General features: G+C 41.7%; 1 protein-coding gene and 1 long non-coding RNA gene across 5 annotated transcripts in view; one reads left to right on the forward strand and one right to left on the reverse strand.

Annotated features, from left to right (window-relative positions):
* The window catches only part of TESK2 (testis associated actin remodelling kinase 2), a 123,354-nt gene that overhangs the window by 53,605 nt on the left and 42,415 nt on the right, over window positions 1-27,334 (forward strand). For all 4 annotated transcript variants that reach the window (XM_038413354.2, XM_043491137.1, XM_038413353.2 and 1 more), the window contains exon 4: window positions 3,094-3,142. In XM_038413354.2, coding sequence (XP_038269282.1) covers window positions 3,094-3,142 — 49 coding nt within the window. The remainder of the gene's footprint in view (window positions 1-3,093; window positions 3,143-27,334) is intronic.
* LOC119860112 lies at window positions 11,766-26,560 on the reverse strand. The gene is made up of 3 exons (XR_005294435.1): window positions 26,503-26,560; window positions 17,413-17,462; window positions 11,766-12,583 (listed from the first exon to the last, which is right to left on the reverse strand). It is a non-coding gene; the product is annotated as an uncharacterized LOC119860112 (long non-coding RNA).

A 27,334-nucleotide genomic window follows, 5' to 3' on the forward strand; every position in this document is an offset into this window, starting at 1 on the left:
TAAATTTTTGAGGAGCAAAGTTGTCTGGATTTTGTGTGTCTGAGTGAGTTAGTGTGTGAGCTTCTATTGGAAGCTGTTTTACAAATTTAACTATAGAATTCCTACTGCCTAGATGTACTGTATTATCTTCCACACTATACAAGTAGCTAAAATGGATAATCTGAGTCTGCTTCTTTTGTCAGATATATTGCATAAGCCATGAGACTTGTGTTCCTAGTACACATCATTTGATTCTTGTCTTGAAAGAAAAGGGAGTATAGATACTTCATAGCCTGTTTTAGATATCTGGATTGATTGAAATGTTAGTGTATGTATTTGCCACAAAGGTCAACTTTTTTAACTGAGCAAAAATGTTGCAATAATAAACGTTATTACCAGCAATATATCATCAATCTTCTTTGTTTCACAAAGGACAAAATAAATTTTCAAGCTCTCAGAACTTGTGCAGGAGTAGCCGCTGGAGTCTAGGATCTAAATGTCCTGGAAGATCAGAATCGCATATCATGCTTCGTTGTTTTGTGAATGAAGCTGTAACTCTGTGTGGTGCAGCTCAATAGCCTTAGTTTAATCAAGTGTATTTCAGAGTTCGCCTGCATAATGTCAGTCACTTCTTGAACAGATTGTATTTCTGACCTTTTAACGGTTTTTAAATATGAATGTATATATATTTATATTTATATTTATATTTTTAAATATATTTTCAGATTTTCTTTTAAGTAATTGCCCTTAGGAGAGAAGAGGCAGCAACTTTATAGACTGGATATCCAAAAATCTCTGTTTCTGATCTCACCATAGTTTTGCATTATATGAACCAGAGAGTATTCACATTTTCACTTTTTTTCCCATGGTAAAGACAGATATTATATGGGGCAAGAGCAGTGGAACACCAGAATTTATGGTGCAAGTTCCATTTTTTTCCTCCCAGTTACAGGAAACAGATTTTCATAGCTCAGCTTATGCAAAGTCCCTTATCTATATTGTTTTTCTTGGGTTGCCTGTAATTTACCAGTCAGCTGTTAGACAAGAGAACAGTAAGGATCATTCATTTCTTCAAAAGCAGCTTAGCTTAACTAGTACTACATGTCCCTTGCATCATTTTGCTTTTAAATACAGACGTGTTTTAGGATATAAAAGGTCATTATTTCTACAAATCAACCTTCACGAGGTTCCTCTGTCACATCCAGAATGGTCACACTTACTGAAATCATGCATTTCCGCTCACACCCTTCTTTTTGGGGGGTGAGAAATGTCGAGAGTGTGTGGAAGAATTCCTCAATCAGCCATTAATACAACTTAATAGTCAACATGTTTTTGCCCTCTAAGTGATCAAATTGTAAATGATACAACTGCAAATGGTTGTATTATGAAGCGCACACTTCATATTACAATGATATGGAATCAGCTGTACACTTCTGGAGTCTATATAGTATGTAAAAGTCAGGCTTTAATTTAACTTTCTAATGGGAGATCTCATTACGTTCTGTTTTACGAGTCTTCATTCACATTTTGCCACACCCAGGGTGACCTCTGCTACACAAATTGCCCATTTGTGGTGAACACAAGGAGTTTAACCTGGAGGGACTGGGGAGGCAAGGTGTGGAAATGAGATTCTGATTGAACTCCTGTAACCTAAGGCTGAATGTTTAGCATGCTATTCTCTTCATTGTGCCTAAAAACTAAGAATGATAGGTGCTTTTGTAGTACCAATACTAGGAGCTCCAGTCATGGACAAGGGCCCCAGTGTGGTAGGTGCTACACACACTCATTCACTCACTCACTCACTCACTCTCCACAGAGAGATGGTCCCAGCCCCAAAGAGCTTACCGTCTAAGTAGTTGATTACAGTCTGAGTGTTTTGAAATCAGATGATGAAATAGTCATTCAGGGTAAAATGTTCACTTGCCCTATGTGACAGTGCAGGAGAATGTGGGAGCATAAGGTGCTTCTCTTCTCCCCACACCTTTCAATAGCAGCTAGCACAAAGTAGCCAGTGCAGAATATGAATCTGGATATGAGTCAGCAGTGTGCCCTTGTTGCCAAGAAGGCCAATGGCATTTTGGGTTGTATAAGTAGGGGCATAGCGAGCAGATCGAGGGACGTGATCGTTCCCCTCTATTCGACACTGGTGAGGCCTCATCTGGAGTACTGTGTCCAGTTTTGGGCCCCACACTACAGGAAGGATGTGGATAAATTGGAAAGAGTACAACGAAGGGCAACGAAAATGATTAGGGGTCTAGAGCACATGACTTATGAGGAGAGGCTGAGGGAGCTGGGATTGTTTAGTCTGCAGAAGAGAAGAATGAGGGGGGATTTGATAGCTGCTTTCAACTACCTGAAAGGGGGTTTCAAAGAGGATGGCTCTAGACTGTTCTCAATGGTAGCAGATGACAGAACGAGGAGTAATGGTCTCAAGTTGCAATGGGGGAGGTTTAGATTGGATATTAGGAAAAACTTTTTCACTAATAGGGTGGTGAAACACTGGAATGCGTTACCTAGGGAGGTGGTAGAATCTCCTTCCTTAGAGGTTTTTAAGGTCAGGCTTGACAAAGCCCTAGCTGGGATGATTTAACTGGGACTTGGTCCTGCTTTGAGCAGGGGGTTGGACTAGATGACCTTCTGGGGTCCCTTCCAACCCTGATATTCTATGATTCTATGAGAAGGGGAAGTAATTTGCTATTTGTATTGGCTTGTAGCAGATTACTCAGCTTGGCTGTCCCTCCCTGAGTAAGTGCGAAGCAAGGTAATTAATTGTGACTTTGACCCCTTTCCTTTCCCCTGGTGACATAGCTATATGTTGTCCTTTCCTCAAGGCTTGGAGAAAATGAGACAATTTACCCCTTAGTGAGTAATTTTCCACTTGAGTCTGAGTCTTGTCTCCTGAGCTCTTTTGAACTGGGCATTCAAAATATTGTACCATAGCCCCTCACCTTTCTGTTAAGCTAGGATTTTAAATGTTCCGACCTGAGATGTACAGTTTTCACCAAACTGATCCTTGCTTGTTTCTAATGCTTGAACATAGAACCACCTTCTTTTTTTTACTTCTGTTGTTTTTATTTATATATTTTAAAAAAACCTTTGTTTGGTGTTTTGTAGGTTTATGGGTGTCTGTGTACATCAAGGACAACTGCATGCACTGACTGAGGTAAGACTGTTTATGTTCAGTACTGAACTGTTTGTTGTATGTACTCCCCTGGGGCAGATTCTACATTTTGTTGAGTAGCAGTTATTTATGCAAGTAGTCCCACTGGCTTTGATAGGATCACTTACTGTAAATGTTACAGAATCAGGCTTCTTAATTATGTTTCAGTAATAGACTCCTAACACCCAGCTTTCAAACACTGACCCTTAATTGGATGAAAAATCAACATTTAGGTATGTAAAATGGCCATTAACAGAGTATCCAAAAGAGTATCTAGGCAAGACTATAACAGGGTTCAAAAAAGAACTAGATAAGTTCATGGATGATAGGTCCATCAATGACTATTAGCCAGGATGGGCAGGGATAGTGTCCCTAGCCTCTGTTTGCCAGAAGCTGGGAATGGGCGACAGGGAATGAATGGATCACTTGATAATTACCTGTTCTGTTCATTCCCTCTGGAGCATCTGGCATTGGCCACTGTCAGAAGACAGGATACTAGGCTAAATGGACCTTTGGTCTGACCCAGTATGGCCGTTCTTATGTTCTTACCCGGATGAGATTTGGATAAGATCTTTAAGGTGCCTTCATCTGAAAACATGTATGTGTGTGACTTTCTTTATGTACCATCATATTCAGCCTTCTTATTTATACTTTATTTTTTGTGTGTTTGTATTTTGTGGGAGGGGCATCCAAATCACGAATTTCCTCCTTTTCAGAATATTTTCTTTGTCCCTTCCTGGGCTCTGTGGTGTGGCCACCATCCATGCAGTAGAGAGAGGCTAGATCAGAGGTTCTCACACTTTTCTTACTGCTTTACCCTCTTCTAGATCTACCAGCTGCCCTCTTAGCCTTATCCTTCTCATCACTGATACTTTTTGTGCTCTTCTTAACATTACCCATCTTTAACCATCTGTCCATATTTCACTGTTACGTACAGATATAGTTATAGGGTGACACGTACAACCGAAACAAAAACCCTAAGTTCTGAGATCAGTTAAACTGGGCTGTTGCTGAGCAACTGAACCCATGCTATACGGTGATTGGAGGTGAGGGCTCTGTACATCAACCTCTCTGTGTATCTGTGTTCTCATTGTTACATCTTGAAGTAAATTAATGCCTGTATTTTATATAACAAATTCCCACAGAGTTTTAAAGCTCCATTACGAAAATGCAATAAATACAATAATTAATAAATAAAATTCACCATTACACAATTTATCTTGCATACCCCCCCCAGAGATGTCTTGTATACCCCCAGGGTACACCTACCACAGTTTGGGAATGCCTGGGCTAGACTTTATGTCCTCTGTAGCTCAGCAGTGTTTTTGAATGAGCCAAGGTGAGCTCTTGCTATCTCCATGGTGTTCCCAGTTCTGACTGACTCAGCAAGGGACTAAGTCAGTCTGAAATGGTGTGATCTCCTCTGAAACAGAACATTGTACAGCTGCTACACTATGACAGTCCTTGTGTATAATATGATTTTAATACAGTTGCTGTAATTGCTGTCCTGATTTCCCAAGAATGTATTGCGTATTATATCTTAATCTATTGGAAAAGAGCTTGTTCAGTAATTCATACCAATGTACTCCTAGGGCCTCTGCTTCTTAAATAAATTGGAGCACAGAACACTCGCCCTGGGAGAGTTGGGAGTTGACTAACTTGTATGATAAAGTATCTTCTACTAAACTAGGTACTGTAATTAATAAAACTAGACATGAAATCATGTTTGGAGGATAAGTTTCTATGTGAGATGTTGCAGTTTTTTCTTTACATGATACTGTGTTTTAAAAAAGAAATTGGTACCACATTTCATGTGGTGGGGGAGACGTAGCAATCCTCATAATTCAGTTTTGCTTCTTTCACACACTGATTTTGTTGTGCTGTGCATGTGATGTATATAAGAAATGCACTTGACTTGTTTTTTCCCCAGTGACAGAATTTTCACAGAGGATATTGTTTCGTTATGACATTTTGTTGAGTGTCTTGATAACCTAGTTATTTGTGGGAATTTTTTTTTAAATGAATAATAGAACAAAAGTTTTTTTCTTAGTAATCTTGCATGAACTTCAGTGCTTTTAGAATATTTTTTTACAGGACAAAAAGTATTTAAAACTGCCTAATATGAAAACGTGTAAAAAGCCACAATACTGTCAATTTTCAGAGTAGCAGCCGTGTTAGTCTGTATTCGCAAAAAGAAAAGGAGTACTTGTGGCACCTTAGAGACTAACACATTTATTAGAGCATAAGCTTTCGTGAGCTACAGCTCACTTCATCGGATGCATCCGATGAAAGCTTATGCTCTAATAAATTTGTTAGTCTCTAAGGTGCCACAAGTACTCCTTTTCTTTTTGCGAATACTGTCAATGTAACTTTATTTGTAACTTTCTTTTGCTTAAAAATGTATGTTGCTTTTTGAATGCAGCCAGTTATTGGAGGGGAAAAAAACATTTCAAGAGGTTAATACGCATGATTCCATTAATGATTAAAATGGGGAGGAATATCTAATAATACTTTGTCCTGCCATGAGTGCAGGGGACTGGACTAGATGACCTCTCAAGATCCCTTTCTGTCCTATGATTCTATGATTGCCCTTTATCCAAAGGGACTTGGCATGCATGCCTTGGAGTCTCTGTAGAAAGGGAAGATTGGGTAGTCGTGTGTAAAACGATAGTAACAAATAGAGAACATTACAGGGCCAGTCAAAGGCATGCACACAGTTTGCTGCCTGCCCAAGTTGCATGTGCAGTCCCAGACTTGAATGCATATACACGTTGGCTTTGAAGGTCAGAATTCATTGAGGGTGAATGGGGTAAAGGAGGGACAGGATGAGTTCACACCTTTGTTGCTGTTTGGCTGAAGCACGTTAGCAGACTTTAACAGCTGTATTTTCGCAGTGGAAAAGAGATGTTTTTAAAATGAAAACTTAGGCTTTTCAGAAAATTGCAGGATGCAGCAGACTTATGAGAAGACCTTCAAAATGTGAGATGGATAGTTTTCTCAATCTTTGTGATATTCTCCAGTACCCAACAAAGTTATTTTAAGAATTTTTTCTCTGTGCGCTTAAGTAAAACTCCTTCATGCCTATTACCTAATCATTAATGCTCGTCTCTTTTGGGGTGTTTGATCAGGCTAAGCAGAGAGAATGCTCCCTCCCTGCCCCAAACATGTCCGAAAAGTGATCGGACTTCATTATGCTCTACTAAAATCTTAGCAGATACTACTGAGCATGCTCAGAAATGACATTTTTCTCCCAGATGCTTATCGTTTTAAACACCTCTTCAAAAAAAAAAAAAAACCAACAAGCAAACAAAAACCCAAGAGAAACTTCCTATGGAGTAGTAGCTAAGTTTGGAGATGCTTGCTTTCTTCAGCAATTTCTGAATTCTTGGCAAGCGAAATAGACAACCTTTTTTCCCTCTGTTTTTGGTCACCAGTAATTCAAAATAATAGAAGAGAGAATCCTCAGTCATTCACAAAATTTTACCTTTGGATTGAGGCAAAAAATGTTTCAGACCCAAGCAGAATGTTTTAGAGTTATGACCAGACAGAATAGGGGAGCTATGATGAAATGTTGTATCTAACTTTAATTATAGTTTGCTACAGCCCAAGTGAGAATTAAGGTAAATTTAATTTACAACCTAAATAATAAAATTGCTACATATGGGCATTTGGTCCTGGAAGCAGTGAGCATGTGCAGGCATTCATTTAATACAGTAGCTCTTTTGTGGTTTATTAGTTCATACTTGTACAGTGCTCTGAAAATGTAAAGTGCTATATAAGTTCTGAGTAATATAAGTATATAAATTCTGAGTCCAAGTTTGCCAGTTATACTGTCATTCCCCCTTCTGGAATATTGTGAACAATACTGGTCATATAGTTTAAAGGAGTTTCTGGGGCTTGGGGAAGAGGGGCAGAAGTGAACGGCTAAGGGAATTGGTAGTAGGATACATATTCTTTACCTCTAGTGCCACCTGTTTTGATACAGCCCAGGGTGACAGTAGTGACCAAAATTAAACTACCATCTGGTGGCTGTTCACTAGCTTATATGAAATAAATTGGTGTCATTCCATTTTCTGGTTAATGTGTCCCATTTAACAAAATCCACCAGCTTGGTTGATTCTAACCTCTGTCCTTATTGGCATTGCCAGGAGAGCTGTCCAGCACTGAACTGGACGCAGAGGTTGAACTATGTTATCTCAATAGGCCGTTGCTTTCTAGGGCATGGTTGAGGCAGTGAAAGCAGAATCTTCCATTACTGCAGCCTAGAGTTGCCACTTTTCTAATGGCTGGTAACCAGACTCCCAAGGCCCCACCGCTGCTCCGCCTCTTCCCCCGCAGATAAAAAAAAAACTGGACATCAGGACTTGTCAAATGGCACTCGGACACAGAAACTGAAGCTATGACTGTCTGGGTGAAAACTGGATGGGTGGCAACCCTACTGCAACCTGTGCTGGACCTGTTCTTTGGATAGATGGAGTCCTTCGGACTCTGACATCACTGAAGATTTTTCTAAATTAATTAAATCTATTTCCAGACTATGAAAACTGCTTAAAAATAAATTAAAAATTGTTGACATGAAATCTGTTTAGTACAGAGGATCTACACTTTTACTGTGGTTGGGAACAATTATGTTTATAGAAGGATAACAGTCTGGAAAAGAGAAGACTGAGAGGGGACATAACAATTTTCAAGTATGTAAAAGATTGTTATAAGGAGGAGGAAGAAAATTGTTTTTCTTAACCTCTGGGGATAGGACAAGAAGCAATGGGCTTAAATTGCAGCAGGGGAGATTTAGGTTGGACATCAGAAAAAACTTCCTAACTGTCAGGGTGGTTAAACAATGGAATAAATTGTCTAGGGATGTTGTGGAGTTTCCATCATTGGAGATTTTTAAGAGCAGGTCTCAGTGGTTTGAGCATTGGCCTGCTAAACCCAGGGTTGTGAGTTCAATCCTCGAGGGGACCATTTAGGAATCTGGGGCAAAAATCGGTCCTACTTTGAGCAGGGGGTTGGACTAGATGACCTCCTGAGATCCCTTCCAACTCTGATATTCTATGATGCTATGAAACACCTGTCAGGGATTGTCTAGATAATACTTAGTCCTGCCACGAGTGCAGGGGACTGGACTAGATGGCCTCTCGAGGTCCCTTCCTGTGATTCTGGAGATTTAAAATTAACATCTGAACAAAGAATTTAATCATGTCTAATTTATTTTTGTATGTATTTGTTCCTGTGACAAATAGTAATCTGAAGAAAGCTGAGGCCTTCTAGGAAATGTAGTGCTACATGCTAAATGAATTTTCTTGAGGCATGCAAATACCATCAAGAGAGAGGAAAGTAGCCATAAAATCCATTTGACTAGCTCTGAGAATTTTAGAGGTAGTCATCTGTCTGTTCAGGATCTGTGTTACCGGTATCTAGCACTTTAGTGCTGGCAGGTGGCAAGTAGAGTGTTACATTTAACAAAACTTTTTCCACGTGTCTGAGCATACAAGAATCTGAGCATGCTGAGATCTGCAGAACATAAGTTATCTGCTTCTGGAAAGTGTTGATATTCTGGTGCTTGGTTTTGTTTTGTTTTGTTTCTTTTCCTTGTGGCAGCATTTGTACTCGTTTTTAATTGTCCCCCTCAGAAATGGGTTTTGTCTGAAAACTGTCTGGCCAAGAAACAGCTTAATGCATGAGGTTTCCAAAATATAAAAGTGGAATTAATTGGACTGGACTGGGACTCTGGATATATTATAATACCCCAGCATAATCAATATTGAATGTGTTCAATGTGCTATTCAGACTGGAAGCTGTGGCATCTCTCTCTTGAGCAGTAGTACAGTATGTACCCTTGCAAGCACATCATTAAAAACATTTGGAAAGTGGAACTGATGCTTTAATACAACAGGGCTGTAGAGTGCAAAAGGGGACATCTGGATTTGCTTCATTCAGTAGATAGCAGCCACTCATTAAGCGTTCACCATCCTTGTACAACTTTTTCTCCAAATCCCTTGCAATGATTCCTCTGATGAGGTTCTGTGTAAGGGACCAGTAAGATTTTTATAAAATGCTTTTCATGCTGAAGATATATGAAACCATTTTACACACAGTCTGAGTTCTATATATTCACGGTGCAGCATTGTTGAAGGGAAACCGAAACCCCAGCAGCCTTGTGTACATCAGCTGAAAAAATATTGCTATAAACTGTTGGGTTGGGACGTCCTGAGCTTGCAGTTTCTGCACAGTGCCATGCAAACAACACTGCTTCCATGAGCAAAGATGAACCTGCAATTGATTATCCTCTTCAGGCATACTTCCACTTCCCCTTGGAAAAACGTTGAATGGGGTTTTGGCTCTGGTTTGGGGAGACAGCTGGGCACCACTTCCTTCTCCTTCACTTCAAATCCACAGGATACAGCGGAGTCATGACAGGTAATGCAAGCCTTAGTGATCATTATGCATCTCGGGTGGCTTTGAAAGCCTGAGACTCTCAAAATTTATTGGAATCCTTGTGTATTAGGAAACAAAGAAAGATCTACAAGTATGAAAACCCCTGTGGGCCTGCACTAGTTCTGGGGCCATTCTGCCATACCCAGACATTTTACAAGTGTTGATTGTGCTGGATGGTCGTAACACTGGGCTTGTTACCACCAGTCCAGTGTACAGAAATTTCTCTCCATTGTGGTGTTGCTATACTCATTCAGCCAGTCCTTGTAATTCCATCCTCCAATGTCTGGGGAAATTCCCTGGAAGCCCCTACTGTTAGCATCAGTACTAGGCCCTATGTGTTAGGTGTTTCAGGAGTCCCTGATCCATTGAGGCAACCATGCCTGTAAGATGCTGTGTGTGTATCTGCTTACAGTCCTGAGGGAAAAACTGTGGGAGATGCTGAAGAGGAAAAGTAGGGAAATAACCCTTCTAGTGCAGTTGATGTCCCTTCAGTGGATCCCTGGCTGAGTGTAGATTCTAACTGTGCTCAGCAGTTCTTCACACCAATCACTTCATGTAGTATGAATTACAGATGTTGCACACTCAGGTTCCTGGAAGAGTGTTGAAGTGTGAAATGCATCCTGAGTCCTCCACATGCTGCCGCACTGCTCTCTGCTGCAGTATGTGCTGGCAGCCTGTAGTATGGGAAGATGGTGGGGTGTTAATGCACGTAGGTATGCCAAAAAGCATTACATGGAAAATATATTAAGTGCTGCTATGGACATTTCTTTTGTAAAAAAGAAAACCTAAAGGGGTTAACTGAACCTGTGCAGAGTTTCAACTTAAGAAGGTGTTTTTTACAACTGGGTACTAAACTTCAGGAAAAACAGTTTACAATGCAAATACTTCCAGACACGTTTAATTTTCAGCTCAGACAAGGGGATTCCTATTGGATTGTTCTGACACATTATATTTGAATAGCTTATTGAACAAGACACTGCTACTTTTACTCCCATCAATCATCTTCTGTCATTGTCTTGAGAGAAGAATGCTGTTATGTAGCAGTTCAGAATCTCCCCCCTCCCCCGCTTGCTCTGTGGCTCCTTATTTTATATTTTGTGCTCATAATTCCAGCTAGTGCTAATCAAAGTTTCTATTGCTTTGGTAGGGAATTTTTTATCTCCAATGTGTCTGTTTGCATTGACTGGGAATCACTTTCCCTCCCCCATCCCCACTGTAGGCAAATTTTAAATGCAATCAGTGGGATTTGAGGTCTCGGGGGGGTAGTTTTATTTATAGTACTTATAATTTACTGCTGGAGCCAGGCCCTGATTGGGAGGAGAGAATGTAAAAAGCTCCTAGTTCCTAGAATTGTTGTTAACTTAAAAACTAAACATCTAATAGCCAAGGCTTCCATGCTGTTTTCTGCTTCCATGAGCAAAGATGAACCTGCAATTGATTATCCTCCTCAGGCGTACTTCCACTTCCCCTTGGAAAAACGTTGAATGGGGTTTTGGCTCTGGTTTGGGGAGACAGCTAGGCACCACTTCCTTCTCCTTCACTTCAAATCCACAGGATACAGCGGAATCATGACAAGTAATGCAATTCTTAGTGATCATTATGCATCTCGGGTGGCTTTGAAAGCCTGAGACTCTCAAAATTTATTTGTTTCCTAATACACAAGGATTCCAAGAAAGATCTACAAGTATGAAAACCCCTGTGGGCCTGCACTAGTCCTGGGGCCATTCTATGTGAGGGGTTCTAGAGCACATCAACATCCTTAATTTGCCCAGTGACCAGGGAGATTGGCCTACATATTTGGATGTCCAGATTGACTGGATCTCTGACACTGCCTCAGGCTTTCTCTGCTGGCCACCCACATCACTACTATGAAAGGACCTATCCACTGTGTTCTTGAATGTTTTAAGCCCTTGGGACCTGATCAGTGCCTGGCCACTGCCCCAATCTTGAGTTCCCTAGGCACACTCTCAGGGCACAGATCCTTTGTCTGGCACCCCCTCCTGAGAACTGGAACTTGCTGACTGGCCCCCAGGCACAGTGGTGACCTTTCAGACTCCCTCATCATTTAAACGTACCCTCTCCCAGAACTCCACCCCAAGGTGAGTGCTTTCTGGTTTTCTGTTTCTCTCTTCAGGAGGCAAATGGCAATTGTGAAGCATATAACCCACAAAGAGACACTTTCCACAGATTCTAATACCATTGCTGTATTATACTTAATCATATAAAGCACAAGACAGTAGTGATAATTTAGAAAACAATATGCATCCTAACTGTAATGTCCCTCTCGAGTACATCTTTCCCTTGGGAGTCCTTGGGGACCATCTGGGCTAAGGCAGGCAAGAAGAGTTTCCCCTGCCTACCTCAAGGCTGCATCAGCGCCTATCAGCTTGAACTGATGAAAGTGGCCAAAGATCCCTTATAGATCTGTTCCTCCCTTCCAGTCTTCTCTGTCAGGTGACTCTTTCCAGCTTCCCCAGGTGACCAGAGACCCCGCCAGGCAATTTTGTTGCCAAGGCAACCTCTTCTCAGACAAACCCAGCTCCTACCCAGGAGAACTACCTTATTCTCTAGAGCAATTTCATTTCTGTGGTGGAGTATTTCAAATCAATTACTCTCTCTTCTGTTCTGCTTTTATTATTTCAGCCCAGTGTGGAGGCAAACAGACAGTAGAGAAGGTAAAAAGTTGCACATACAAAATGCTGCTTGGCAAAGATGCATACAGAGTTCATAATCTCACCCAGAATTCATAGATCATACAAACAGATTCCCCTGTTGGTTAGAGTCAGTTCATAGAAAAGAAGTAGAATCCACAAGGGCCATCATTCTTGCTCAGTTCTGGAGGCAACTTAGCATCACTGGATCTCCAGCACCCTTCCCTCCATGTCCTGATAGCCAGCTATTCACCAAACAGTCGAGGTTTGTGTTATGGAGTATTTCCTCTGCAGTACCAAAGGAGCCTCTCCTTCAGGTTACTATTAGTTCTTCAAAAGGGTGGCAGTGGTGTTTCTGCAACAGAAGAGAATAGCAGTAGTGCCCTACTTCAGTGTGGTTAACCCACAGTATTGCAATAATAATAAAAAGGAAAGTTAGGAGGTGGCAAAGGGTGGAGACAAAAAAGGGAGATTAAAATGGAATTAGAGACACCCAAATTAGAAATATGGTACTTGTCCGTAATGCACTAAAAGCTCCATTTCCAGCAAAACCAAAATGACAGAAGGCCCTTCACTTGACCCTTTAGTAAGATTAAACATCTAAACATTACCCTTTTAAAACTTTTGGTTTTTTTTTCCCATTTCCCTGGTGAAGTATTGTGCTACTCGGACACATTTTTTTGAACAGAACCCTGACTCATAAAATAATCACATCAAAAAGCTACCATGTGACCGCAGTAAACACACATTCCTCCTTTGGCATGAAATTTTTCTTTGGCTTGTTCAAGTCGTCTTTTTCCAGTGATCCAAGTGCTTAGTAGTGAAATCTCTTGAGCTATTTTAGCACATATTTCATGCAGCTAGTTTTAGTAACTGCCAAAGCCTTTTGAGAAACAGGAATCTAGTATTTGGCAGGTTTCAGAGTAGCAGCCGTGTTAGTCTGTATTCGCAAAAAGAAAAGGAGTACTTGTGGCACCTTAGAGACTAAGTTAAGGTGCCACAAGTACTCCTTTTCTTTTTGTAGTATTTGGCAGTCATTCTCCACAAGTAAAGGATGAGTTTTTGTAACTTTTATACATGGCATTGATTCTTTTCCTCCTGGCTATGCTTGCCTATAGTCAGTCTGTACTGATGTAAAGCTTGCAAACTAGAATTAAAACTCAGTTTGTGTATCTTACTGTCTTGTACTTTTAATTAGCCAAATGACTTGGAATCTTCAGTTTGAATATACTGGGTTGGGGGAGTTGATACCTTGTTTTCTATCTAGGTATTTATACCATGTATTCCTCAGTACAGTGTCTGAGCACTGGTTCACAGGGAAATGTTCTTCCATTTTCTTGTACATTTTCCCCAACAGTTTTGGAGCCCTGCCTTATTTGTTCTTATGAGCTGAGTTTTTAAATGAACATTTTTATTGTGTGTGCATATATATAGCTTTATAAACTGTGGTGGTTTTAGAGATTTGACCAGTGTGGCAGGACGTCTACCTTGGGGTGTCATGGATTTTTGCAGTTGTTGTGGATTTAACTAATCCAAGCTCTCCCCTTCAGGAGGAAAGGGAAGATTGGCTATGGAAACTTTCTCTTGGAACTTTTTGCTGACTAAACTATGAGAATTTACCTGTTAATCCTAAACATTCTCGTTTTAGTTTAAGGGAGTGAATTTTGGATTAGTGTTCTAAAAGACAAATTCCCTTAAAAAGGCTAGGAATAGCATACAATGCTGCTGCCAGAGGGCAGTTTATCTCCTTTTTTTTTAAACTCCACCCAGTTCTGTGATGCCTCAGAGGAACTACTGTACAAGTTCTGTAAAGAGTTCTTAAGTATATGTAAAATTTTGTTGATTAAATTTGGGATTAAAATGATCCCTATGATCTACAAGTCAATGAACAGTGTGAATTTTGGATTAATAGTGTCAATCTTTATTTGCATACCCTATTTTTTCTTTGATTCAGTTCTTTCTAGGTTTCCTGTTACTGTTTGTGTTTTTATTCTGTTTTTCACATAAAGGAAAACAGATAATCCCTGCATCTAGTACAGTAGCAATGGCACTAGTGGTTGGGTGTGTGTGGCATAGACCAGTATCTATAAGAAAACTAGGCCTCTCCAGATACGAAACTGAAAAGCCTGTGAACTCTGACACTAGGGTGATAGGTATGATTTGAGAGAGGCAGGTATTTGCTAAAATATTCTCTAGTGCAGTATGGCCATCTTGTATTGTACCTCAGCTGGATTCCAGCCATAGGGCAAGTGTTCATAGAATCATAGAATCATAGAATATCAGGGTTGGAAGGGACCCCAGAAGGTCATCTAGTCCAACCCCCTGCTCAAAGCAGGACCAAGTCCCAGTTAAATCATCCCAGCCAGGGCTTTGTCAAGCCTGACCTTAAAAACCTCTAAGGAAGGAGATTCTACCACCTCCCTAGGTAACGCATTCCAGTGTTTCACCACCCTCTTAGTGAAAAAGTTTTTCCTAATATCCAATCTAAACCTCCCCCATTGCAACTTGAGACCATTACTCCTCGTTCTGTCATCTGCTACCATTGAGAACAGTCTAGAGCCATCCTCTTTGAAACCCCCTTTCAGGTAGTTGAAAGCAGCTATCAAATCCCCCCTCATTCTTCTCTTCTGCAGACTAAACAATCCCAGCTCCCTCAGCCTCTCCTCATAAGTCATGTGCTCTAGACCCCTAATCATTTTCGTTGCCCTTCGTTGTACTCTTTCCAATTTATCCACATCCTTCCTGTAGTGTGGGGCCCAAAACTGGACACAGTACTCCAGATGAGGCCTCACCAGTGTCGAATAGAGGGGAACGATCACGTCCCTCGATCTGCTCGCTATGCCCCTACTTATACATCCCAAAATGCCATTGGCCTTCTTGGCAACAAGGGCACACTGCTGACTCATATCCAGCTTCTCGTCCACTGTCACCCCTAGGTCCTTTTCCGCGGAACTGCTGCCGAGCCATTCGGTCCCTAGTCTGTAGCGGTGCATTGGATTCTTCCATCCTAAGTGCAGGACCCTGCACTTATCCTTATTGAACCTCATTAGATTTCTTTTGGCCCAATCCTCCAATTTGTCTAGGTCCTTCTGTATCCTATCCCTCCCCTCCAGCGTATCTACCACTCCTCCCAGTTTAGTATCATCCGCAAATTTGCTGAGAGTGCAATCCACACCATCTTCCAGATCATTTATGAAGATATTGAACAAAACGGGCCCCAGGACCGACCCCTGGGGCACTCCACTTGACACCGGCTGCCAACTAGACATGGAGCCATTGATCACTACCCGTTGAGCCCGACAATCTAGCCAGCTTTCTACCCACCTTATAGTGCATTCATCCAGCCCATACTTCCTTAACTTGCTGACAAGAATGCAGTGGGAGACCGTGTCAAAAGCTTTGCTAAAGTCAAGAAACAGTGTTTCCTAGTTCCAGAAGGATCATGCCTGTGCATTGAGGATCTTCTGGTGGCACAAAGTGGGAGTAGCTGCTCCTATTCTTCCTTCTGCTTCCAGCATAGGGCTGGAGGAAAGAGGGTTGTGGCAAGATTACTCTTTTATGTTGTGTCAATCCTCCACTGCTGTTTTGTTCCTGTGGGGTCATTAGGAGCTTGTGTAAGAGAGAGCAGCTCTCAGGCTGTTCTAACTCAGTACAGAGGGTTCACACTTGCAAATAAGGGCTCCAAGATCAGATGGGCAGTTTGGCTAGACCCCAGGGTTTGGCTCTATGGCGAGATAAATGATAACTTTGCTTGAAGTAGAATAGTTAATGTATCTCATGACAGCATTAGGATGGAATCCGGAGACTGCAGTTGAGAGACTCTTCTGCAAGCTGCACTAGGCCTTCCCCTACATCCATGTACGGGCCTGTCAGTCTGGTCTTAAGTGAAGAAACCAACAAATGAGGAGATGACAACACAAAAAAGGTGTGGGAGAGAAGGGTAAGAAATATGCTCGCTTACATGTTCTGAGGGTAATACACATTTCTAATGTTCAAGAGAGTAGCGGAATCATTTACTCTCTCTCTGACTGTCTTCCCTGCTGTAAAATAGGATTAATGCCTCTTCCATTGATGCTGGAAGAGTTGTATCATTATTTTGCAAAGGGCTTTGCACTTCTGATGGCACTTTCCATCAGAGAATTTCAGCATTATGATTATTGAGGTAATTTTTTTTTAAAGGAGCAATTTTTTAATGTTACAATAAACTGACGTAGATGTTAGGACATCTTTAGTTCTTTAGTCTAGTCTAGTCTTGTTTTATTTACAAATCTGAAGTTATTTAATTTTACTGCAGGAGTAGTAGTAAAGGGAAAATGAACCTACAAGTCATAGTGCCTCTGTCACTAAGTACTTGCTAAATCTGTCCTGTGTGAACAGTTGTACAATATTGCTGTAAAAATGTACAGAATGTATTTACATCTGCTGTCTGTGTTCTCCACTTCCTGACTAAGAGCCAGTATCGGTGCACAATATTTAAGATTAATCTGATTAAGTTTTGGTTAACAAAGAAAAGAGTCTTTAATAACCGATAGCTTTTTTTGACACCTTTAAAAAAGTAGACGTGACTCTTGATTTTTCTTGAGCCAATCAATCTGAAAAAAGAAAAGGAGTACTTGTGGCATCTTAGAGACTAACAAATTTATTTGAGCATAAGCTTTCGTGAGCTACAGCTCACTTCACTCACGAAAGCTTATGCTCAAATAAATGTGTTAGTCTCTAAGGTGCCACAAGTACTCCTTTTCTTTTTGCGGATACAGACGAACACGGCTGCTACTCTGAAACCAATCAATCTGAAGTTTCTTTTCATTTCATTTTTGCATAAAAATGCTGTTAACTTGATTTTCAAATCAAAGCTTATCTGAAAATTCCTTTTCGAGTATTTGGCAGTGTGGGTCCCACTGTAAGTGTTCCTGCGTGTGAGAGGAGTGACTTTTCAGTTGCAGTGCATGACTTTTTGACCTGGGATAGAGTGATGCACTTTCTATATCCTGGAGTCCTCCCTCATACGCTTGCAGGAATGGATAGATACTGCACTTTAGAAAGAGGAAAAGTTTGCACTCCCCAGTGGCATCCCTGGTCAGACCCCTGCCACTGACAGGGTAGAATACCAAGAACAGCCAGACCTAATGCCAGAGCAACATCATCATCCTGTTTCAGCACCTAAATATCTTTCATCCTCTTTACCTGATGAAGACGTCCCCTTGGCATTGGTACCAGTGTCAGATGACTCCATGCTATTTATGAGAGAGAGAGAGAGAGAGATCTATATCTATATCTCTCTCATGCAAGAAAATCTCATAGGTGGTTATACATATTGACAACATTTGGCCTGGGCAGGATCGGACTCCCAGTAAATGATGGATTGCTGGGGCCCTGTGTCAAAAGCCGACCACAATACCACCAACCTTAAAGAAAGTAGAGAAGAGGTACTGAGTTCCTCAAAAAGGGTTCTAGTACTCCTGCTCCCACCCTGACACAGACTCCCTGGTTGTCAGTGTCCTTGACCCCAGTTGAGACACAGAACACTGTTGCCATCACACTAGACAGCCTGATTTTCATACCAAGAGAAAAAACCTCGGTACAGCAGGACTCACCAGCTGTCTTTCTCCTCCCTAATGCACCCTGTTCTTGCAAGTCAACATTGAGGGGACTGTTGGGAGCCACATTAGAATCAGTTGACACAGCATGACTTTTGGATGCCTCTCTGCCCTGTCCACCAGGTGTAGTCTGCCACGGGTCCTATAGAGATTGTTGCCAATGACCACCCATCCAGTATGCCTCTTTACCACTGTACCCAGCCTCCTTCCCTCTCTTACAAAAAGAAGTGGCTTTGGTGCTTCGTCTAGGTCCCATAGGGGAAGTATCACCAGAATTCTGGGGAAGAGCCTTCTATTCTAATATTTACTTATAGAATCATAGAAATGTAGAGCTAGAAGGGATCGTGAGAGGCCATATTGGTCAATTTCCCCTTCCCCCCCCTCCCCCCCCGTGGTCAGGCAGGGTCAAATATGCCTAGACCATCCCTGACAGGTATTTGTCTAACATATTCTTAAAAACCTCCAGTGACTGGAATTCCACAACCTCCCTTGATGTAACTTAATCCAGTACTTAACTATCCTTACAGTTAAAGTTTTTCCTAATATCGAACCTAAATCTCCCTTTTAACCAACTAATCCCATTACCTCTTGTCCTACTTTCAGTGGACAGAATCTGGAGAACAGTTGACAACCTTCTTCTTTATCAGAGCACTTAGCATAGTTGAAGACTGTTAGCAGGTCCCCACTCAGTCATCTTTACTCAAGACTAACTATGCCCAGTTTTTTTTAACCTTTCCTCATAGGTCAGGTTTTTGTTGCTCTCCTCTGGACTCTCTAATTTCTTAAATTTGTGGCGTTTGGAACTGGACACGGTACTCCAGCTGAGGCCCTACCAGTACCAAGTAGAGGAGGACAAATAATTCCTGTTTCACATATGACACTCCTATTAATACATCCCAGAATATTAGCCTTTTTCACAGCTGCATCACACTGTTTACTCATATTCAGTTTGTGATTCACTATAACCCCCAGATCCTTTTCAGCAGTATTATGTCCTAGACGCGTATTTACCATTTTGTAGTTGTTCATTTGATTTTTTCCTTCCTAAGTGAAGTATTCTGCATTTTTCTTTATTGAATTTCATCTTGTTGAAATCAGACCAATTCTCCTGTTTGTCCAGGTCCTTTTGAATTCTAATCCTGTCGTCCGAAAGCTTGCAACCCCTCCCTGCTTGGTACCATCTGCATATTTTATAAGCATGCTCTCCACTACGTTGTTCAAGTCATTAATGAAAATGTTGAATATACCAACCCAGGACAGACCCCTGTGAACCCCACTAGATACTCACTCCCTATTTGATAGCACACCACTGATAACTACTCCTTGAGTACAATCTTTCAACCAGTTGTGCACCCACCTTATAGTAATTTTCATCTAAACCATGTTTCCCTAATTTGCTTATGAGAATATCATGGGAGACTGTGTCAAATCCTTTCTTAAATCAAGATCTATCACATTTAATGCTTCCCTCCTATTCACTGAGCCAGTAATCCTGTCAAAGGAGGACATTAGGATGGTTTAGCATGATTTTGTTCTTGAAAAATCCATGCTGACTTTTCCTTATGACCCTACTATCTGCCAGGCGCTTACAAATGGATTGTTTAATAATTTGTTACAGTATTTTTTGAGATATCAAGGTTAGGCTGCCTGGTCTGTAATTCCCCAGGTCCTCTTTTTTTTTTTCCCCCCCTGTTTAGAGAGGCACTATGTTTGCCCTTCTCCAGTCCTGTGGACCTCCCCCCTTCTCCATGAATTCAGAAATAATTCCAACAGTTACGAGATTGCTTCACCTAGGTTTTTAAATACCTAGGATGAATTTCATCATGCCTTGTTGACTTGAATATATCTAATTTATCTAAATATTTTAACCTGTTCTTTCCATGTTTTGCCTTGCTTTCCTTCACCTTGTTTTTAATATTAATTGTGTTGCATGTCTGCTCACCATTAATGTTTTTAGTAGACCCTGAAGTAAAATGGGTATTTTAAACACCTCAACCTTCTTGATTACATCCATTATTAGTTCCCTTGCTTTCCTCTCCAAGTAGTGGACTACACCCCAAGTTCATACCTTAGGTAGTCTCATAATTAATTAACTTGCCAGTTATCTTCCTGAAACTGCACTCGACAGTGGAAGAAAAGGAGCTATGTACCTTGAATGTTTTGTGATGGGGCAAGACCAGATGGCTATAGAAAAGTAGTGGGAGATAGATATATTAGCTCCAGGCTAAACAAATCCCTGGTGCCAGGATAAGTGAACTGCCAGCTGCTCCAGGTCAATTAAGACACCTGGGGCCAATTAAGAACTTTCCAGAAGGCAGGGAGAAGGCTAGGTTGATTGGGACACCTGAAGCCTATCAGGGGCTGGCTGAAACTAGTTAAAAGCCTCCCAGTTAGTCAGGTGGGGGTGCATGTCAGGAGCTGTGGGAGGAAGTTGCGCTATTGGAGAGACTGAGTAGTACACACCATATCAGGCACAAGGAAGGAGGCCCTGAGGTAAGGGTGAAGAGGAGCTTGAGGAAGTGAGGGCTGCTGTGGGGGAAGTAGCCCAGGGAATTGTACATGTCCATGTTTCTAAAAGGTCAGTTACCATAGCTGATACTATTAGGGTCCCTAGGCTGGAGCCCAGAGTAGAGGGTGGGCCCGAGCTCCCCCTCCCCCACCTGTGCCCCCTGATTAATCACTGAGACTGGGGGACAACAGAGACTGTGCAAGGAAGGATAACTTCTCCTCACCTCCCTTGCTGGCTTATGATGAAAATGGCTCAGTAGACTGTGACCCTTTTCTCTAGAGAGAGAGAGAGAGAAGGGTTATGTGCAGGGTTACGGTGAGCCTCTGAGGCTTGCAAAATCCGCCAGGAAACGTGGGACCCACGGAGGCAAGGACAGAGCTTTGTCACAGTTTCAAGAGTTGTGCTTTATTACCTTAGCAGGGGTAATAAGGCTGTTTAAGGCTGTTTTCCCCACCTCATATGGCCATATCCAGTCAGTCAAATAGTGATTTGGTGAATACAGCTGAAATTCCTCATTCCCGTCATTCAGAGGGGATGCTGCTTGCCAGCCACCTGCACTGGGATACTCATTATGTACTCCCCCCAAAAAAAGGTACTAGCCCTATGGAATCTGAAGTTATTTTCAGATACCAAAAGTTTCTTTTAAAACATGAACACCCTATTAAATTTTTGTTTTGAGGAAACGTGTAATCAGCATGTTTTTGTCCATTTGGAAAATCAGTGCAGGGTGTGAATTATATAATTACTCTTGTTCCCCTTAATAGCACTTGTAAATATCAAGAAGGTGAGTTACCGTCGCTTCATTATTTATCTCACAAGAGGTACTGCCGTGAGACAGTGTTTGGGGAAGTTTGTTACAAAAAAGAAAAAAGCCTGAAAAAGAACACTTTGGCTGACTTAACTACTTGCCACGTTTTTTCTTCAGAGGGATGGACAGTATCCTTCTCCCTCATTTCCTCTCACCATTACCTGAGCAGTGTTTGAGTGGCCCCAAGTGAAGTTAATGTAGCTATTTGGGGATCTAAGCCATGCTGGATTTTTTTAGGGAGGGCAAGGGGGAAGTGGAGGTTCTTACTAAAAATATGGTAATTAACAATATGTATTCCCCTGTTTTTTAGATAAGTATTGGAGCATTGTACTAGTACATGAGAACTTGAGTGAAATTGACAAAAGACAAAAGTGAAGGTGACTAATCTATGTTCACTGAGAAATGCAAACGTTAAATCTAAACGTGATATATGTAAATTAGATTTGAAAACATGTACTCCGTTAAATTATTGATTATTAATTTGTATTCTACCACCTAGGACCCCATTGTACTGGGCACTGTACAAACTGGACAAAAAGCTCTGCCTGAAGGAGCTGTCAATCTAAGTATAAAAAAAAAAAAGAGGAAAACTGATATAGACAGACCTACAAGAAAGTACAAAGAAACAGTGAGGAAAATATTGGTCAGTGTGCTGGGCAGTGGTCTCAGGGCATCCATGGCCTAACCGGTGTCAAGTTTTTGTGGTGTGTGAAGGCATCGTGGCAAAGGAGAGATTTGAAGGAGAACAATCAAGTAGTGTTGCTGATGGTTTTTGGGGAGAGACTCCCAAACTTGTGCGACAACATGGGGGAAAAACAGATAGGTGATTATTTGAAAATATGGCCCCATGAGCTGATTGCATGTGGGAGCTGACATCTTGATACTGAGTGAGAATGATGAGTAGGGTTAGGGTAGGCTGTGAAGGACCTTGAAAGTGCAGACAAGTAGCTTATGTTTGATGTGATGGAGAAGGGGGAGCCAGTGGAGAGATGCAAAGAGGGGTGACATGGTCAAAGTGATGGGTTAGATAGAAAAATGATCTTTGCAGCAGCATTCTGAATGGATATAAACAAGGCAAGATTGCTTTTGTCATGGTGAGAGTTGTGTGGATGGATAGGAAGGGCTGTATTTTAGAGATGTTATGCAGAAAGAATCTGTTATGCAAAATTTAGGCATATCCTGGATGTGAGGACCTAAAGAGAGGTCAGAGTTGAAGATGGTGCCCAGTTTACAGGCATGAGTGAAAGGCAGGATGATGGTGGTCTTCACAGTGGTTGAGAAAGGAAGTAGTGGGGGGAGGATTTAAGGAATGTTAGGAGCTCTGTTTTAACCATGTTGACAGCTAGACATTCACGAGGGGATGTCGTGGCTAGGATTGTAGTTTGGACAGAAGGAGACAGTTCTGGAGTAGATTGGTAGATCTGTGAGTTGTCAGGATAAACTGATAGTTAAACTTGGGTTTACAGATGAGATTACCCAGAGAGAAGGTGTAGCGGGAGAAGAGACTCGGACCAAGGACAGAGCCCTAGGCAATTCCCACAGAAAACTGCAATAGGGACAAAGCGGGTTGTCTAAAGGATATGCCGAAGCTAGAGAGATAGGAGAACCAGGAGAGGACAATCACGGAAGCCAAGGGTGGACAAGATTTAAGAAGAGTATGTTCAACTGTCAAAGCCAGCTGACAGGTTGATGAGGATGGAGTACTGGTTCTGATATTTGGCTAGGAAGAGTTCATTAGAGAACTTTGGAAAGAGTAGTTTCAGTGGAATACAAGGGGTGGAAGCCAGATTGGAGATGGTCTAGGATGGAGTTGGAGGAGAGAAATGCCAGACAGGGATTGGAATCAGTGTGTTCAATGAGCTTAGACATGAAAGGGAGATGGGGTGGTAGTTGGCAAAGCAAGTGAGGTTGAGCGAGCCTTTTTAAGATAAGAGAGAGTATAGCGTGGCTGTATAGTGAAGGGAAAGAGCCAGAAGAGAATGAGAGGTGAAGAAGAAGATTAAGAGGGAGGGGATGAGAGTTGGCACAAGGGACATCAGGAGATGAGATGGGGTCACTAGGGCAAGTGGAGAGGTTAGAAGAGAGCAGGCAAGAAACTTCCTTTCCTGTTAGACACAGGAGAAGAGAGAAGGAGGAATGGAATGGCCGTGTTGTATTTTGTCAGTTTTCTCTTGGAAGAAATCTGTAAAAAAATTTCTGTGTGGAGAGGTGGTAGTAGAAGAAGGGAAGGGTTTTAGGAGTGACTCAAAGATGGAAAAAAAGGGGCTGAAGTGAGAGGGGCAGAATTGGTGGTGGAGACTGGTGAGAGAGATGAAGAGGATGGGGATGGAAGGAGCACTGCGTTTTGGGCAAATGTCACCATACCTGAGGAGGCAGAGGATGGTGTTGATGAGAGACCTGGATTTGTTTTGGGCGGAAGGGGGAAATTGGGATGGAGAGAGAAAAAATGCAGGTAGAGCTGGTGGGAAATTTAGCAGGATGAGGATGACTAGGATGGGGAAGTGGAGCAAATAGCAAGAGGAAGGAGGTGGACAGATACTACAGTGGAAAAGAGGAACGTGGTGAGCTGTGGGTCAGAGGCAGATGGACAAGGTTATAAAATAAATAAACTTGTTAAGGTCATGCTTATGGGAGCTGCCCCTCACATAGCTGGAATGTGTTGTCCCACCCTGCCAGGGATGGGGGAAGAACATGCCTGGACTCCACTGAGAGGATCTGGGGCGCGGGACACACCAGGATAGGAGCAGTTCCCTGGTGTTTGTAGAACTCCCCCACAAGTAGCTAGAGTGCATTGTCTCACTCAAAGAAGGGGTATTGGTAGTCCACAGGTAAGGACACTTGTTTGTAAAACATGACTTTTTAAAACTGAACAGTATACTTTTAAATCTTTCAGAGTAGCGGCCATGTTAGTCTGTATTCGCAAAAAGAAAAGGAGTACTTGTGGCACCTTAGAGACTAACAAATTTATTAGAGCATAAGCTTTCGTGAGCTACAGCTCACTTCATCGGATGCATTCAGTGGGGAAAGAGGAATTCATGCTGTCAATCAGTAGTAACCAACTGTTCGGGTGGCATAAATGGACTGAGAAGAGTTGTATCCGATCTCCTTGCACCAAAAGGATGCAAACCATCAAGCAGGCTGAGTATAATGCTGGAGTGGAAGAAACAAGGAATCAGCAAGGCTCAGAAAAACTTGCAAGACCTGGCTGGGAGTGGGGAGACGGAAGTAGATTATAGTAAATAAGAAAAATTGCTTTAAATCAAAAACAGCATGGAATAAAAACATTATAATTGGACACACTAAAATAACACTGACTTAAAGACAGAAGCCAAGGTTTTCAAAAATAGGAGTCTAACTTTAGGCTCCCAAGTCCATGTTTAGGACAATTAAACTGATTATTTCAGATCAGCCTTAGAAAATGGTCAAATATGCCTAAGTGAAGGTGACTGGATTTTAAGTTCCTACTTGCTGAAGTCTCTTGAAAATGAGAGTCTCCTAGGTTACTTTTTAAGTAACAAAATTTTTAAAAAGTCCCATTTTTAGCCACCCTGGTAGAAATTACCAATAAGATTGAGGCAGAAATTAAATCTTCCTCTATTTGTACAGTGCAGGGCACAATCACTGCTCAAGAATTGATACTGCCTAGTGAGAGTTAGTACGCTCTGGGTGTAGACGTCGGACTCTGCTTCTGCTGAATTGATTGAAGTCTCACTTTAGAGTTGCTCTTGCTATTGCTTGTGAGAGCAATAAGGTACTTTGTTTCCTCCATGTATATGCAATCACTCCATTCCAGTATTAGCTTGCAGTATCTAAAGTTCTTATTTTCATTGTGCCTAAATCTGGGTTGTTAGTTGGTGCAGATGGATGGTGCATGCAGTTTATAAAGTTTGTTTCTGTTGGTTAGACTGTTTTTTCTTTCTGTTTTTCTATTACTATAATGACAGGAAAAACGGTTATCAAGATCAGTTGCATAAATACATTGGGAGTGTTTTCCGGCTCCAGCAAAATAAACTCATTTCCTGGAATATTTTAAGCATGGATCTGAATATGTAGTGAGCTTCCTCAAGCCTTTCTTCAAAAATGTACATTGCAGTAGCACAATGTTATTACCATACACTAGCAGCTGAAACCTAGTCTATAGTAAATTGTTTATAGCTATCAGGCCAGTAAACGAATAAAAACATTTTAGTTGGCTGGAACATCATGGAAAAAGGGGAAAGGATGGAATTGGACAAATCTTGACCAGAGAAGATATTGGAGCGATTGAACAAGGTATAGGAAGACACTTTTCTTTTTCCTTTCCTTCCCACACACTTTTTAAATCTGGGTGCTGACTAATGTTGCCATTATGTAACCCTTCACAGAGCAGTGCAAACTGATTTGTGTGACCCCCTTGTAAAGTGGATACCCTCCACATGTGTGCACACACAACTACCTCTTTTAGAGATGGGCAAAAGACAGAATTTATGACCTGACCAAGGCCACAGGTGAATTGCTGGCAGAGCTACAGATATACCTCTGGATGTCCTGTATTTTGGTCCTGGGCTCAACCACTAGGTCACATTGCCTGTCTGATCACACCAGAAAGTTTGGCCAACTACTATAAATAGCTGCAACTTCCTACAGCATACTAGGACTGTGGGCTCGATAATTAACTTTTTTTTTAAATCCTCTGATTGGGCCCCTCTGATTCCTTGTGCAGGGTCTCTTGAGCTTCATATTTGAGAGATACTTGCCTGCTCCACCCCATTGTTATAATGTGTTCTGTCACAGTTCTTTTCATGACTTCCACATAGGTAACTTCATCGCATCTGATGCCCTGCAACGTACTTTTGTAACACACACCCTCAGCAGTGGATTATGCAGGTCCCTCCTTATCCCTGAGTGACCTGGCACATCCCAAATTCAAACATCCAGTGTGTGCTTTTCAACCTTGATTATTTATTATTTCTGTGGTGCCAGCAGTGTGGTAGGCATTTCTGACATGTAAGAGATAAGACCGCTGCCTTGAGCAGCTTGGACTAGATGGCTTACATACACATTTTAGTTTTAAATTGTACATTTCTTAAATAATAATGCAGAGTTTTTTTGACTAACTTTAAAAACAGTAAAACCAACCCTGTAACCTGAGCTACAGCATGGCAATTTGCATTAGCTGATATCTGAGCTTATGCTAAAATTGTGTTTTGGTATTCCAAGCCTGTGTATTTGGAGCTGATAAAGCAGTTATAAAAACTGGTAGGTGCCCAGTCCATGGAGCTAATTATGCCTGCTGGGGCAGAAGGGTAGGTTGGCTGGCTAGAATAGCCTAGTTGTCTTGCAGACAAGAGTCTTGAGCAGGGGTCTCAAACTCAATTTACCTTAGGGCCAGTGCCAGTCCTCCGATCCTCCCAGTGGGCCAATAATGTCATTGAAGATGGTGTTCAGAAAAGAAAACATTTATATTAGTATTTTTTATTTCGAATTTCTTAGAAATAATAAAACTGTCATACAACTTTATACAATTCTTCACCTGCCAGAGAGTTTTTAGTGTTTGCCAGACAACCTGGCAATGCTTCAGTTCTGTCCGTTTGTTGATGTTTGGCCTTAGTGACTGAGCAGTTGAAACCTTCAGATTGCAGCAAGGTGGGCATCAGATAGTTGGGTTTGGTATTTTGACTTGTTTATATTCATTGTGGGAAAAAGTGACACTGCCTCCATGGCTGATTCTGCCCGGCAACTAATGCTGCTGCCTCCATGGCTGACTCTGCCCAGCGACTAGTGATGGTATCTTTGTCCCTCTCCCCCAGCCAATGGGGGGGGGGGCACCAGCCGCAGACAGAGCTGCAGCATGGCTGCCTGCGACTCTCCTCTGCGGGCCGCAGATGGCCTGCGGGCTGGAACTTTGAGAACCCTGGTCTGGAGTCTAGTCAATCACAGAGGCTGATGAATTTGATGGATGTCTGGTTAAAATATGGAAAGTGAACATTGTGCTTGGTTTTCCTTTAAAATGGGCTATTTTAAAACTTTTTTTGATATGCATAAAGTCCAGTGTGTAAAAAGCTGATCTTACCTTTATTATGAAAAACAAGAATTAATTTGTACTTACCTTTAGCATTAGGAATGATCACAGGTTTCAGAGTAGCAGCCGTGTTAGTCTGTATTCGCAAAAAGAAAAGGAGTACTTGTGGCACCTTAGAGACTAACAAATTT

The sequence above is a fragment of the Dermochelys coriacea genome, chromosome 8 (assembly GCF_009764565.3).
Source record: "Dermochelys coriacea isolate rDerCor1 chromosome 8, rDerCor1.pri.v4, whole genome shotgun sequence".
NCBI lineage: Eukaryota > Metazoa > Chordata > Testudines > Dermochelyidae > Dermochelys > Dermochelys coriacea.